This window comes from Diceros bicornis, chromosome 1, assembly GCF_020826845.1.
Source record: "Diceros bicornis minor isolate mBicDic1 chromosome 1, mDicBic1.mat.cur, whole genome shotgun sequence".
In the NCBI taxonomy this organism is placed as follows: Eukaryota; Metazoa; Chordata; class Mammalia; order Perissodactyla; family Rhinocerotidae; genus Diceros; species Diceros bicornis.
The window spans coordinates 91,058,013-91,072,161 of NC_080740.1; the positions used below are offsets into that span (position 1 = coordinate 91,058,013).

General features: G+C 57.1%; 1 protein-coding gene across 1 annotated transcript in view; it reads right to left on the reverse strand.

Annotated features, from left to right (window-relative positions):
- The window catches only part of COL23A1 (collagen type XXIII alpha 1 chain), a 319,908-nt gene that overhangs the window by 13,578 nt on the left and 292,181 nt on the right, over nt 1-14,149 (reverse strand). The window contains exons 7-18 of the mRNA XM_058547505.1: nt 13,880-13,906; nt 12,496-12,522; nt 8,208-8,324; nt 7,391-7,426; nt 6,979-7,005; nt 6,219-6,245; nt 5,171-5,224; nt 4,612-4,674; nt 4,089-4,133; nt 2,638-2,715; nt 898-951; nt 192-236 (exon numbers count right to left, since the gene is read on the reverse strand). Of these exons, the coding sequence (XP_058403488.1) occupies nt 192-236; nt 898-951; nt 2,638-2,715; nt 4,089-4,133; nt 4,612-4,674; nt 5,171-5,224; nt 6,219-6,245; nt 6,979-7,005; nt 7,391-7,426; nt 8,208-8,324; nt 12,496-12,522; nt 13,880-13,906 (600 nt within the window). The remainder of the gene's footprint in view (nt 1-191; nt 237-897; nt 952-2,637; nt 2,716-4,088; nt 4,134-4,611; nt 4,675-5,170; nt 5,225-6,218; nt 6,246-6,978; nt 7,006-7,390; nt 7,427-8,207; nt 8,325-12,495; nt 12,523-13,879; nt 13,907-14,149) is intronic.

Consider the following 14,149-nt stretch of genomic DNA (forward strand, 5'->3'; position numbering starts at 1 on the left):
GATGAGGAACCGAGGCTGCCAGAAAGTGAGCAGCCTGCCCGAGGCCTAAGGGCAGAACCAGGACTTGCATACTCTGTTCTGTGGCCTCTCTCCAACTCTATGTGCGCGCACGCGCGCGCACACACACACACACACACACACAGCCTGACACCAGGCACCAGCATCACCAAGGAAATGAAAGGCCCAGAGACCTTTTCTCCGTCGATTCCTGGGGCACCAGGCAATCCGAGTTCGCCCTGGAAGGGAAGAGACAGCAAGGGGAGTTACGGTGTCCTGCAGCCCACAAGAGGGATTTGTGGTCGGGCTGCCTCCCAGACCAGCGCATGTCCCTGGCTGAGGTCCTGCAGTTGGACCTCTGGGAAGATGCCCACTGGGTACCCAGCACCATGCCAGGTGCCAGCCACCCCCTCTCCTCCATTTCCTCAGCCCCATGGGAAGACGCAGCCCAGGGCTACAGTCTATGGGCGGGGAGGTTACCGAATGGGAAGCTGAGGCTCAGAGGGTTAAACGACTTGCTCCAGCCACGCTCTCCAGGGACCATGGCTGGGACCAGACCCTGCCTGCTTTCAGTCTTGGGCTCTTTCCTCTGAGCCAAGTGGGCAGGGTGCAAATGATGCACGCAGGCCATAGGCACAGCCTTGTAACCTACGGGACTTTGTGATGTCATGAGGGGCCAACTTATGGGTGTCGTGTAAATGAGGCATCCCAGGGAGTAGAGTAGCTAGGGCCAGGAAGAAGGTGTCCAGCTTGGTTAGGAAGGAGCAGGCCCACTTTCTCTGAGCTGCCAGAAGCCAGGCCAGGCCATCAGGAGAGAAGCAAAGGGGGCATGGCAGAGAGGAGGGGGGAGGCGGGCCACACAAGGGGTCTTAGGGGGCAAACAGCTGCATCTGCACTGACCTTGGCTCCGGCCATCCCTGGCGGCCCCGGGGGCCCCTGTGGCCCAGGAGGACCCTGTATGCAAAAGTCAAGCCAGTCAGTGTTTAGGCAGGGCCTTGCCCTCACTGCCCACCCCCCCTTCCACTCGCGGGGTCACACTCCTGTCCAGCTGGGCTGCAGCAGGGTCAAGGGTCCTCACAGCCCGCTTCCCACAGCCGGGTCAGGGCCCGTGTCTTGAGGGAGGCCAGGGAGGTGGCACCAGGCATCTGGTAGGATATCACAGTGTCCACTACCAAGGAGGGCCCAGAATCCCTCTGCCCTCAGAACTAGTCTCCCCCAGATATAGATTTCTTCACAACACTCCCCTGCTCCAGATCTGCACTGGCTCCCTATTGCCTCTTGAAGCTGGCATTCAAGGCCAGCCAAAAATCACATTCCCATCAGTGCTCCAGCACTGCCCTCGCTGCCTCTCCTGTGAGCTCTCTGACCATCAGCTCCGTTGCCTGCTGTCCGCTGGTGCCGAGGAATTCCTGAGTCTCAGGGGTGAGGGATGGCATCTTGAGTGTCTGTGGGTCTGACCCACTCTCAAGCTCCTGACCTAGGCTTCCTGCAGTTCTCTGCCCAGCACAGCTCACTATCACCCCCAAACTCGTGCCCCTCCTATAGGCCACACCCCACCCATCCCCTCAAGCCAGCAGGCGCTAGTCCTCTCCCTGCACCTCCTCTCACCAACCTGCCCCTTCCTGCTGGCGCCTCCGCTGAGATGTCCTGGTCTTGCTATCTTCCTCCATTCCGCCCACCCTCCTCCAGGCCCCGGGCCCAGGGCCTACCTCCCAGGTGGCCTCCCTGCCTCCAGCTGTCCCCACACCCACATTCATTCACTGTCCACACCATTCCCCAGCCACCCTCCCCCAAATATGTATTTTTTAATATCACCTCTCTGTGCTCAAGAACCAACTACAGCAGCCCCCTGCCCATCAAATCACGTCATCATCCCAGTATGGCATCCAAAATCAACTTCCCGCCTCCCCGCACTCACAGAGCTCTCTAAGTGGCTCCTGGCTGGCCTGGGACACATCCTGCACATGCAAGCCCTTGGGCCACAGCACACCACACACCACACCACACCACACCGTGCAGGCCTGAGGTGGGCCACAGTTACCAGCAGCTTGTACTTCCCTGAGGCCTGCGGGAGAGAACTGGAACTGAAGCTCTGGTGGGGTCAGGTGTCTGATGCCCAGTCTGGTCTCTGAGGACCACCCCAGTTCCCTTCCCTGGCACCTAACCTCTCTCTCCACTGGTGATGGGTCTCTAGTTTGCCAGGCACCAGGCAGGGCTCAGAGGCCACATATCTCCCAAGGCTCCTGGGGCAGGCCTTGCCACTCTTATCCTCCCCCCAACGATCATTAGAAGATCTGGCCTTCCAGCCTGTGTTCCCTGGGAAGGCCCCAAGAGGTCCTGCTGGGATTAGACACCAGGAAATGCTCTGCCTCCTGCCCCTGAGTGGGCAGCTTCCCTTTCTGCTTTGGCTTCTGGGGAGCTCGGGGCTGATGTGTCATATTCACAGTAGCTCTCTCAGCATCATGTGGGTCTCAACACAGCACTGATTTCTTTATCAGGCACCTGGTGAAGCTGGGGTCTTTGTGCTAAACTGCCCCTGGTCCCTTGTGTAAAGAAGTGCAGGATTTATACACAAAGTAAGTGGTTATTCCCTCAGGAAATGAAGAACAAGGTTGTGTCGGGTCCTGCCAGGAACACTACCTTAAGGGCATCCAAGATCCTGCCATCGTAGTCGATCACCACCGTGTCTCCCTGCTCGCCCTTCAGGCCTGGGGGTCCCTGAGCAGGAAGAGGAAGGATTTCAGGGAAGAGCCATGGCGGCCGTCTCTGCACTTCACCCAGAGAACCTGGTCGCATGGCTCCACGAAGGCATGCCAGCTCAGCTGTAGCCCAGCGGGAACCCAGCACGAATGGGCCCCTGTCATTCACTGGGGCATGGAGAGCACACTCCAGGGGCCAGGCAGGGGCCGCACAGGAGGGAAGGGGGCCCTGGGGCCAACTGAGGAACACACCCCCCTGATCTGGGGGCGGCTGATTCACCTTCCTGTGGAAATTGAAGCCCACTGAGGCCCGATCCCTGAGTTCTCGAGGCAACTGGAAAGTCTAATTTGGACGTGAAGTTCTACAGGTTTTTAAATGTTGGCAAACAAACAAACAAAAATAAACAAAAACAGCCAAACTCTCCAAAACACTGTAAAAAATGCACCCTTGTGCCTCCACTTCCCAACCTCTGGTAGAGCTGCACACGCGTGCACTAACATTCCCACTCAGTCCTGGTGATGCGCTCGTGTCCGTCTACACTCTCACGTGTGCTCTGTCCACACGCGTGTGTCTGCACATGCACACGTCCACACAGGCACACGCACTGCGGCCGGCCTCGCCCTTCCCCTCTCACCTCCCCTCCCCACTGGGCACCTCTCTGCCGGAGAACAGGGAGGGGCTGTGAGCTCTTGGGTCAGGCCTGGGGCCAGCTGCTTGCAGAGGGGGCGAGACCCAGGCCAGGGCCTCATTTGCCAGCTGCCTCCTTGGACATGGCCGGCGCAGAACTGTACAGTTTACACAGAATCTCCATGCTCAGTGCCTGATCCAACCCCCGGGCACCCACAGACCAGGCTGCGGGGTTAGACACATGGTTTGGAGGAGGTAAGCGGCCTCTGGGAGTGTGAGGGGATGGGGCTGCTCAAGGCTGCAGGGCAGAGAACAGGATCTGGGATGTCGGCCTAAAGGTGTGTTGACAGGGGCTGGTCACAAAAGGTCTGGGAGCAGCCGGGTGGCTGTGCTCCCGGCGACAGGGATGAACCTCGATGTTGGGCAAGGCACCCCCCTATGGGTAGGGTAACGCCATTTGTGACAAATCGAGGGTCCATGTTTAAACATGCCAAGAAAAGAGTCTAGGGGGGCAGACACTCACCTGGGGAGCAGAAAAGAGGGGAGAGGTCGGGACTCTTTTTTTATACATCCATTTTGAATACTTTACCAAAAGCATGTATTATGAGATTAAAAATGAAAAACTCACTAATGAATTATAAAGAAAAAAAAAGACCCCCAGTTCCTGGAGCTCCACTGCTCCTCTGGGGTCTCAGGGGGACAGGGGCTTCCGAAGGAACAGGGGTCCTGGATCCCATCGGTGTGGCCGGAGGGAGACTGCTTACCCGTGGCCCTGCGGCTCCGTCGGTGCCTCGCTGGCCCGGCTCCCCCTGTGGAGATGTCGGGTTGCAGCCAGCTGTGCACAGCTGAAGCGAAAGGTTCCCGCGCCCTCTCCAGTCCCCTCCTCTCCAAAGGGCACAAAGGGGCAGGGCCCACGTGCTGGAGCCCTAAGGGCTTAATGTATTCTACTGGCACCCCAGGAACAGGGATCCGGGAGCGGGGGCTTGCGGGACCCCGTTGTGTCCTGTTGTATAGAGATGGGCCACTGAAGCCCAGGAGCCCAAGGCTACGTGGTGACTTAGCCACACAGCTGGGCCTCGGCAGAGGCCTTGTCATTCACCCAGACCCACTGCCACCCACCCCAGGCCGGCCTCTGATGGTCAGTCCAACAAGACTCCTGGGCCCAGGCCCTCCCAGGACTCCCCACTTAGAAGGGCAAACTGGAGGTGAAGCTATATCTCCTCCTTATGATGGGGGCACTGGTCTGAATGGGGCCTGCGGGAGCCAGGCAGCGCACTGTGACGTCACCTTTGGCCCTGGGGCGCCGTCCACGCCGCTCTCTCCCCGAGGCCCCATGCTCCCTGGCTCGCCCTGTAGCAGAGACATTCGCCGTGAGGGCTGCCAGGGTCTGCTGGCTTCCAGAGCAGTTCCTGGAGAATGGGTCTGACCCTACGGACTCAGGGCTCTCCCCAGCCCAGGGGACCTAGGATCACGACCACCTTCCGGGCTGGGTCTTGGCATAGTTGGGGCAGCTCAGGGGCTCAAGAGCCATTTTAGAGGCAGGCTGGCCAGGATTTGGTGGCTGTCTCAAGGGGTTGGGGAAACAAGGATGACACCCAGTTCCTGGCTTGCCTAAGATGGGAACTAGGAGGACTTGAGGGTGTGAGGGGAGGCAAATGGCCTGGATGAGATGCCAGGCCTGTTGGTGAGTGGGGCCCAGGGCTTTCCTGCTGCCTCTCTCTGGCCTGCCTGGGCGCCAGCCCATGCTCACATGATGTGAAAGGGCCGAGTAGGGGCTTTACTAGGCAGATAGGAACCGTGGGTGGTGGGAGGCAAGGGGAGCTCCGGGGGAGGGACATGCGCCTACCTTGGGCCCTGGGGGTCCAGGGAGCCCTGGCTGGCTTGGTGTCCCGTCATCCCCCTGAGGAGAGAACAGCAGAGGCTGCAGCCTCAGACCCGGCCCAGCCCTCTGGCCGTCTATTGGCCACCCCGACTCTGCACTCCCCAGCACACCAGTCCACTCCTGGCACCAGCACTGGTCACACTGGGTCAAGGCAGCTCCTTTCTCCCTTCCTCGGCCCGCTAGGGCAGGAACGGGGTCAGATCCACCTCTGTTCCCTGCCTCCACCAGCCCAGGGCCAGCCCAGAACACGCCACAGCAGGTGTGTGCAGAAGGAATGGATGGGCAGGTGAAGGAGAGGGGATTCATTCCTTCAGTCAGCGGGTATCTTGGGAGCACCCTGGCCGGCCAGGCAGATGAGGTCCCTGCTCAATGGATCAGAGGAGGCCGAGGGCAAAGAAATATCCAGATAAATACATAGCAGCATGCTGGGAATAGAAGTGCTGGGAAGAGAATATAAGAGGATGGCGGGATAGAGAGGGACTGGGGGAGGTGTGCTTCAGTAGGTGGCTGGGGACAGTCTCCCAGACCAGAGGACAGCTTTGCTGAGACCTGCAGGAGGAGGAGGCCGGGCCACGGGAAGAGGTGGGGGAAGACCACTGGGTCAGTGGTTCCCAAACTTGAGTGCACATCAGTGTCACCCAGGGGGCTGCTTGAACAGAGCACAGCCCACCCCCTGCGCCTCTGATTGGTGGGTCTGGGGTGGGCTCCAGGACGTGCAATTCTAAAAAGCCCCAATGATGCCAATAGTGCTGGTCCCAGGCCCACACTTTGAGAACCACTGTCCTGGGCCCTGAGGTGAGAACAAATTCGATGTGTTTGAGGAAGGGAAAGAATGAGCGAATGAGTGAGTGAATGAATGAACGAGATCCTGGCTTCAGAGACTGAGGATGGAGCAGCCCTCCACAGTGAGGACTCGGGTCTGCTGAGGAGCAGGGTGCCTGCCCCAGCCCTTCTCTTCTCTCCAGCCTCTTCCCACACCCCCGCCAAAAGCTCCTCCACGGGCTCCCCTCACCTTCTTTCCAGGAACGCCCGGCTCACCCTGAGGGGGAGACAGTGGGGGAACAAGAGAGAGGTCAGAGCCATCCGAGCATGGCCCAGACACCAGGTCACCTGCTCCTCTGGTAGAAGCGGCCCTGATGACCCACGCTGGGTGCAGCCCCGAGCCCCTGAGCCCCTGAGCCCCTGAGAGGCACACGTGGGTGGTGGGGCAACAGTCTTGGACTCCACTCCTGACTGGGTCCCTCCCAAGTGGAACGACCCTGGGCAAGTCACTGTGCCTGGAAGTGGGGCTGTGCCACCCCCAGCCTCAGAGGGTGGCTGCGAGATCAGAGAGAACGCATTGAAAGCCCCTGGCTGGCGGCAGGTGCCCATGAAATGGAGCTCCTTTTCCACCCTTTCCTCCCGCTCAGTCCCAGGCTCTGGCTCCTTTAGGGATGACCACAGCCTTCCTCCCCACCCCAGCAGGTGCTGCTCAAGGAGGGAAGGAAAGAGAGAGCTGACATCTGGAGAGGGCTTTAAAAGTTAGAGTGTTTTATTATTGGATCCTAACAACCCAGTGCGAAGAGAGGGCAGGAAAGGTTTAACATGTCCCCATTTAACAGATGAGTGAACTGAGGCCCAGAGAGCCAGAGTAACTTGCTCGAGGTCATGGAACTGAGTCTCCTAACTTGGCCTCCTGGGCTTCAATGGGGGCGGGCGGAGAGAGGTGGTAGGGGTGAGGGAGCCCATGCCCCCAGTCCATGGACAGGGCAATGGGAGTGAGGAGCACTCACCTGGGGCCCCGGGGGTCCCTTTGGGCCCTGGAACAAGAGAAGAGAAAGTGTTAAACGTGACTCTGGAGGCTGCTCCTGGGCTGTCTTCCTTGTCATCCTCATTTTCTGAAGGGTGACACTGAGTCCCAGAGAGCAGAAACTGGGCTGCGCTGCCTGTTCTAGGCCCAACTCCTTGCGTCTTGGACACCTTCTGCATCTGCATCAGATCTCAAGCAGTGCAGTGGACTGCAGGCTCCCCCCCAGGGATGCGGGGCTGGGGGCCTGGCCTGTCTGCTCCTCACCGCTGGTTGGGGGTGTGCGCACACCTACAGCTGCAGGCATGAGCCTGGTGTGGGTGTGTGTGGGAAAGGGGCTTCCAGGCCTGCAACCATGGTGCTGCCAACCCAGGTCTCTGAAATGCCGGGATACTGACCGTCTCACCGTCTTGCCCAGCCGCTCCTTTGGGACCCTGAGGAGGCAAAAGAGGAGGGCAATGAGGAGATACAGGGACTCCATGGTTAACTGAGCCCACATCTCCTGGGCTGGGGCCCCAAGTTCACTCCCTCATTTCATCCTCACCAAACCCCCATCCACTTCACAGATGAGAAAGTTAAGGCTTAGGGAGTTATGTGCCCAACATGACAGGGAATAAATGAGCCAGTCGAGTAGGTGCTGGCCCCACATTGGAGGGGAAGGACAGACGGAGTTCCTGGATTAGGAGAGGGGTAGTACAATGAGGTGTGGCCTCCAGGGTTTGGGTTAGCACTATGAGAGGACAACTGACCCTAACTAGTTAGTATTAGAGGGAGAGAGAGCGGGGAACAGGGGTTGGTAGAGATCTGCAGAGAAAGTACCCACATATGGGTCTCAGGTCAGGGTTGGGGTCAGGATTAGGACTGAGACTGCAACCAAGGTCAGGGTTAGGGTCTATGGGTCTATTTGGGGTTAGAGTGAGGGGTGGCACTTGGGTTTGGAGGCAGGGTCAGAGTCCGTAGGGGTGAGAGTTAGGGTCTGGATAATAGTCTGAATTGGGGGTGTGGATCAGGATTTGGGAATGAGTTTGGGGTCAAGGTCTTAACTGGGTTTAGGGACCCAGTTAGTGTGGATTTAAGGTTTGATTGGGTTAAGAGTTGGGTCTGGGTTTTGACTGGGGACAGGGCTGAGTTGGGGTTGGTTCTGGGATCAGGATTTGGGGTTCTGGTAGGTACAGGACCAGGTCCTGGGTAGTCCAACTCCATGCCCTCTCTTACCACTGGGCCTGGTGCTCCCCTGGGGCCATCTTTCCCAGTGTCGCCAGGAGGGCCCCGGGCCCCAGGGGGTCCAGGGGGCCCTGGAGGCCCAGCAGCTCCATCTTGCCCTTGGTCTCCCTGAAAGAGATGGGGCCTGGCATGACTCTGAGGGTGAGAGGGAGGGGTCATGGCCTCCAGAGAACGGCCTCCTCAGGTGGGCAGGCCGATGCCTTGCCCTTCCCAGCCCTCAGCAGGCTCAGAGGAAAGGGCTTTGTTATTGGGCTTCTTGCCACTTCTTGGTGGCCACGTGAAGGGATGGGTCCCTATAACTCGGCATAAGAGGCCAACAGGACCTTTTACACTCCAAAGAATGTGCCATCTCCCCAGCTCTCGGTGCCTAAAGCCCGGCTATGGTGTTTAGGCGAGAGAGGAAACATGCTGGGTGTGGGACGAAGCATGAGTGTCCACCAGCCCCCTTCCTCCTGGAGAGGGGACCGCAGGCCTCCTGAGAGACCTTCCTGGTTGGTCAACCCCACCTCATTAAAAGTGGTGGAGGTGCGCTCTTGGCATTTGCCCCAGAGAAATGAAAACAATGTTCACACAAAACCTGTACAAGAATGCTCACAGCAGCTCTATTCATAACAGCCCCAACTGTGAGCAACCCAGATGTCCTCCAGCAGGTGGACAGTTAACCAGTCGGGGTACGGCCCTGTCACGGAACACTGCTCAGCAGTAAACAGAAGGAGCAAAGTGCGGACACATGCAGCAACCTGGGGGCATCTCGAGGGAATCGTGCTGAGTGAAAAAACCCAGTCTCAAAAGGTACATACTCTACGACTGATCTACATGCATTCTTGAAATGGCAAAATTACAGAGAGGGAGCACAGATTAGTGCTGTCAAGGGTTAGGGATGGGGGTGGGAGGGAGGTGACTATAAAAGGCAGCAGGAGGGATCTCTGTGTGGTGGTCACACGAATCCACGAGGGTGATAACACTGCAGAGAACTAGACAGACACATGTGGAAAAAACTAGACAGACAAATGTGGAAAACGGGTGAAATCTGAATAAGGCTGGTGGATCGTATCAATTTCCTGGTTGTGAGATTGTACGACAGTGATGCAAGCTGTCACCACTGGGGAACTGGACGAAGGGTACCTGGGGTATTATTTATGACAACTGCACGTGAATCTACAATTATCTCAAAATAAAAAGTTAAAAATAAAGGCTGACAAAGAGCCACACAGTCTCTCATGCAGCACCAAATCCCCAACTTTTGGACCCAATGTTAGTACCGGGTCAGACCTCAGGCAGCCAGAGCCCTCACCTGGTGGCCCCACCTGCAAGAAGGGAAGACCACAGTGCCACCAGCACTTCCTGCTGCTCCAGTGGTATCCATCCACCTGGCATAGGGCACAGTAATAGGGCACAGCCGGCTCACGGGGCCAGCAGCTCCCAACCTTCCTGTAGCCAAGAAAGGTAGGTGCCTCTTGTGGAGGGGGCCCTGCTGTGTGCCCAGTGCTGGTGGGCGAGGACTTCCTGGAGGTTGTCTCGCCCAACCCTGTGACCCTCTGGCCAGGGCACTGCTGTTGTCCCATTTTACAGATGGAGTGGCTGAGGTCAGAGAGGGTAATCACTTATCCAGGGTCACAGAGCGAGGAGAGGCAGCGTCTCCTCTGGCCACTGAGGCAGGTGGTCTCCTTTAGACAGTTTTCATCCACAGACTGTATGATATGAATGAGCTCACCTCTCGAGCCAATGGCACTAAGACACAGTTCCCTAGTTTTCCCAATTAAAAAATTAACTCAGCTCTCAGTGTCTATCACACAGATCTTCTCATGATTCTGACACAGCCAGGGTCCTGACTGATGGTACAGACCTCCAGGTATAGACAGTTTGGTTAGGCCACCCTGCTGTGGGTGGTGATGGTGGTGGGTAATTCCTGCTTCATTTTACACTGTATTCAGAATTATCTGAAGACACTCCACCCTCCGCTGTTCCTTTCATAGCTCAGGGCTCCAGGCTGGGAACCACTGGCAGAAAATGGGTTAGACAGTTGAGCAGGTCCTAGGAGAGGTGTTTAGATTCTTCCCGAGTTACTCGGGAACTGAGGCCAGCCAGCGCAGGGATCTGACGGCTGAGGTCTAGCCCAGGACATGCAGGGGTGGGCTGAGGGAGGCTCGCAAACCAGCAGGCCCAGACACGCTACTTGGCCAGCTACCTTGAGGACGTGGCGGTTGTACCTGTGATGGTCTCTACTTATAAAGCCCGGATTGAGCCGTGGGAAAACCATCTAGTCAGCAAACAGGATTTGTGGTCAGAAAGGCAGGAGGGTGATTTAGAAAACCACAGGCCATTTCTGGAGGCAAAGCCACTTAAAGCAGCCCAGAGAAAGGCAGCGTGGTAATTGGGAGTGGCAGACTGTGTTCTCCAAAGAGGGCTGCTACGCTCGCTCCCGTCCCACAGGCTCCTCTGCAACGTGACCTTGACATTCCCCGTCAAGAGCTGGGGTCTATTTCTCCACTCCCTGACTCTGGGTGGGCCCTGTGACTGATGTGCTCAATAGAATGCATGGAAGTGATGCTGTGTCCATCCTGGATGTAGCTCTTAACTGGCCTGGCGGTTCCCCCGTCCTGCCTGTTGGAGTGTGACTCTTGGGATGCCCCTTTAGGACCCCCACTGCCATGTGGGGAGAAGCCTGAGCCACAGGGAGATCCGCATGTGCGTGTCCCCCAGCCGAGCTCCCAGCCAACAGCCCATCAACTGTGGCCATGTGAGGATGACATCACCTTAGACTCCAGGCCCAGCCGCCTCTGCTGCAACAGGAGAGACCCCAGCCAACCCAAGGGGTCATGAGAGATAGTGACCCATTGTTGTTTTAAGCCACTGAACTTCCAGAGGTGGAGGATGTTTCACAGGTGGCTGGAACATGGGGACCACAAGGAGTTTATCCATGAAGAGGGGAGGCGCTTGGGAAGGGATCTGTTCTTCTATGACACCTGGGCTGGGGGAGTTCTAGTCTGTTGAGGAGCGGGCCTCTCTGTTTGGAGGATCAGCTTCCATACTCACCAGAAAGCACGCAAAAGGATTTTTCTCAGCAGGTACCAAACTCAACACAGGCGCCCTTTCTTTGACTTCAGGGAATCTCACCAGCTTTGTGCGGCCCTGCCATCACCCTCCCATCAAAGGCCCAGCACAGATCAGCTCTGTCTTGGGGGTACCCAGCCTGGCCAGCCCCCTTCCTGGCTCCCTGCTCACATTCCTGCCCGCCCTGTGATGTGCGCCCAGCTGGCCTCCCTTCACAGACGGGGCTCAGAGCCACGAGGCTGCACAGCAGGACCGGGACCCAGGCCACACTCTCCGTGCTGCAGCCGCCTTCCCTTTACACTCCCCATATGTAGTGCCCTCCCCTCTCTCACTCTCCGCTCCATTCCCGCCTCCAGCGTTTGCAGAGGCTCGCCCTATGTGATGGGCCCACTGGCTGCAATTTCTACCTCACGACCTTCTTAAAAACAACCAGGAGCACACCACTCTCTTGCCTTCTTTGGGCAGCTGATGCCCACCTCTCAGCCTCCGTGGTCAGGCCTCCACTACTTCCTGCCTGGGCTGTGGAGGAAATGGCAAGGCCACGTGTCTAGGGTCGCTTAAGCGACCCTCGGGCTGGGACCCGCTTTGTGAGGCCCACCCCAGCTGGGGTCTCCACTCTGCTTCAGCCTCCGTTGAAGAGACCCCAGGTTGGGCACAAGGCACTTCTGAGTCCCTGGGCCCAGGAGGCACTGAGGGCCAGGGGTGGGGTGGGCAGACACTCTGATCTACTGGCCCCACACTGGGTGCTGGGTACCCACTTTTATGATTGCAATGAGCCTTCACCACAGCGGCCTGGGGTAGGGGCTGTCGCCCCCACTCACAGTGGGAGAAACTGAGTCTCAGAGGGGAAAGTAATTCGCTTAGGTCACTTGGCAGGCAAGTGGCAGAGCTGAGTCTGAGCTCAGGGCCACTGACCCCACAGCCTTCCCTCTTCGTGGGGAGCCACCTGCCCTCGAGAAGGTCAGTCTCTGATCTGGGACCAGTGCTAGCCCCACTGTCTGCCCATCCACGGTGAAAAGCATCCTGGGGACGTCTGCCAGAGACTCCCCGTCTGTGCAGGGGCTTCCACCCTGCAGCCTTTTAAGTGAAAACATGCAGTGGGACAGCTGCTCACCCACCTCTTTCTGTGATAAGCTGTAGGGACCCAGCAGAAACACTAGATATGCTCACTATAACATAAAACAAGCCCTGTGGGGTGGGTGAGGGGGTCTTGCTCACTTCTTACCCGGGGGCCAAAGTCTCCTGGTGCACCCTAGGAAAAAATAGGCAGATACATCACCACAACTTTTACTACCTCTTCACATGTATTGAGCATTTACTCTGTGCTCAGTGCTTCACAAACATGGTCTCGCTTCCTTCTAACAAATACAACATGCAGGCTCTATTTTTATCTCCATTTCCAGTGAGGAAACTGAGGCACAGAGAGGCTAAGTAACCTGCCCAAAGTCAGACAGCTAGCAGATCCAGGGCTTGGAACCAGGTGGTCTGTTATCTATTGCCAGCCCCCAGACATGGTGGAGCAGAGACGAGCTGCTCCCACTGTGTCTTCTCGGAATCCCTGAACCTTGGAACAATGAGGGACAATAATTGATTGTTTTAAGTCACCAAGTTTTGGGGCAGTGCCTTATGCAACGATGGGTGCCAAGACACCAATTTCTCTCTGGTTTCAAAGCCCCTGCCTTAATCATTTCTACGACTCAGTGGCATCAGCCAGAACCATCAGGAAGGTAATCAGTGCACCTGCCAAGTGCACGAGTGTCTCATTATCTACAAAGGACGCAGACTGTGACCTCGTGTGTCTTCCCCATGGCTCTGTGAGGTTGGTTTTAATTTACAGATGGAGAAACTGAGGCCCAAAGAGCCAGGCAATTTGTGGAAGACCACACAGTTGGTGGTGGAGCCAGAATGCAAACTTGAGGCTCTGAACACCAGATCTTGTGCCTTGCTCAGCTCTGATGGTGGACTGGAACTGTGGCCGCCCTTCCTTAAGTGGGCCACACCACAGCAGGTGTCAGGAGTGGACGTGGCCCAGCTACACCCAGCCCTACCCTGGAAGCGCTCACATCCCACCACACCCAGGTCTGCTCTGGTCCCTCCCCTGCTCCCTTCTGAGGCACCTGGAGGTCCCAGCCCTCCAGGGGTGTGGCTGTGACATTTAGTGCCAAACACCAGGGAAGCCCTTCTCACAAAGAGTTGCAAAGATTCCAGGAACAGCTCTCTGTCACCTGTTTTCCTGGGGGGGCATCCTTCCCACAAAGAATGCCATCAACAGTCATTGTTCAATGCCCCAGGCTCTCCTGGCTCCCCCATTTCATGGTTAGTTACTGTGGAAACTTGTCATTCTGAGCAGACTGGGCTTTGAGTTTTGTCATGCTCCGGTGCCAGGAGAACTCAGATTTAACCCTCCGTGTACTTTAAATTGTCAAATGTAAGCCTCGTAACCATTTTAGGAGGTAGGAACTACTAGCCCCACTTTACAGATGGGGAAACTGAGGCTCTAGGAGGGGTATGACATGCCCAAGGTCACGCTCTGGAACTGGGGTTTGGCGGCAGGTTTCTGGCATCCTTCATCAGCCTACTGCATCTGGACAGCCTCTAGCATCACTTACCTTTTCTCCCTTGGGGCCTGGAAGTCCCTGGAGAAGGAAGGTGGAGAAAGAACAGGTGTGAGTGAGAAGGACAAGGCTGGCCCTGCTTCCTGCTTCCCTAAGGCTTTGAGGACAGAATGGCTGGTGATGCTGAGCAGAGCTATGGGTGGTCAAGCGGTAAAACACAGAAGCCTGTCAGCTCTTAATAAGGGTTGCCTGTGCTGGCCCCAAGGAATCTCCACACCTCAGTCCTAGCATGAGGGAGATGGGGGACTCGGGGGTCACCAGTGA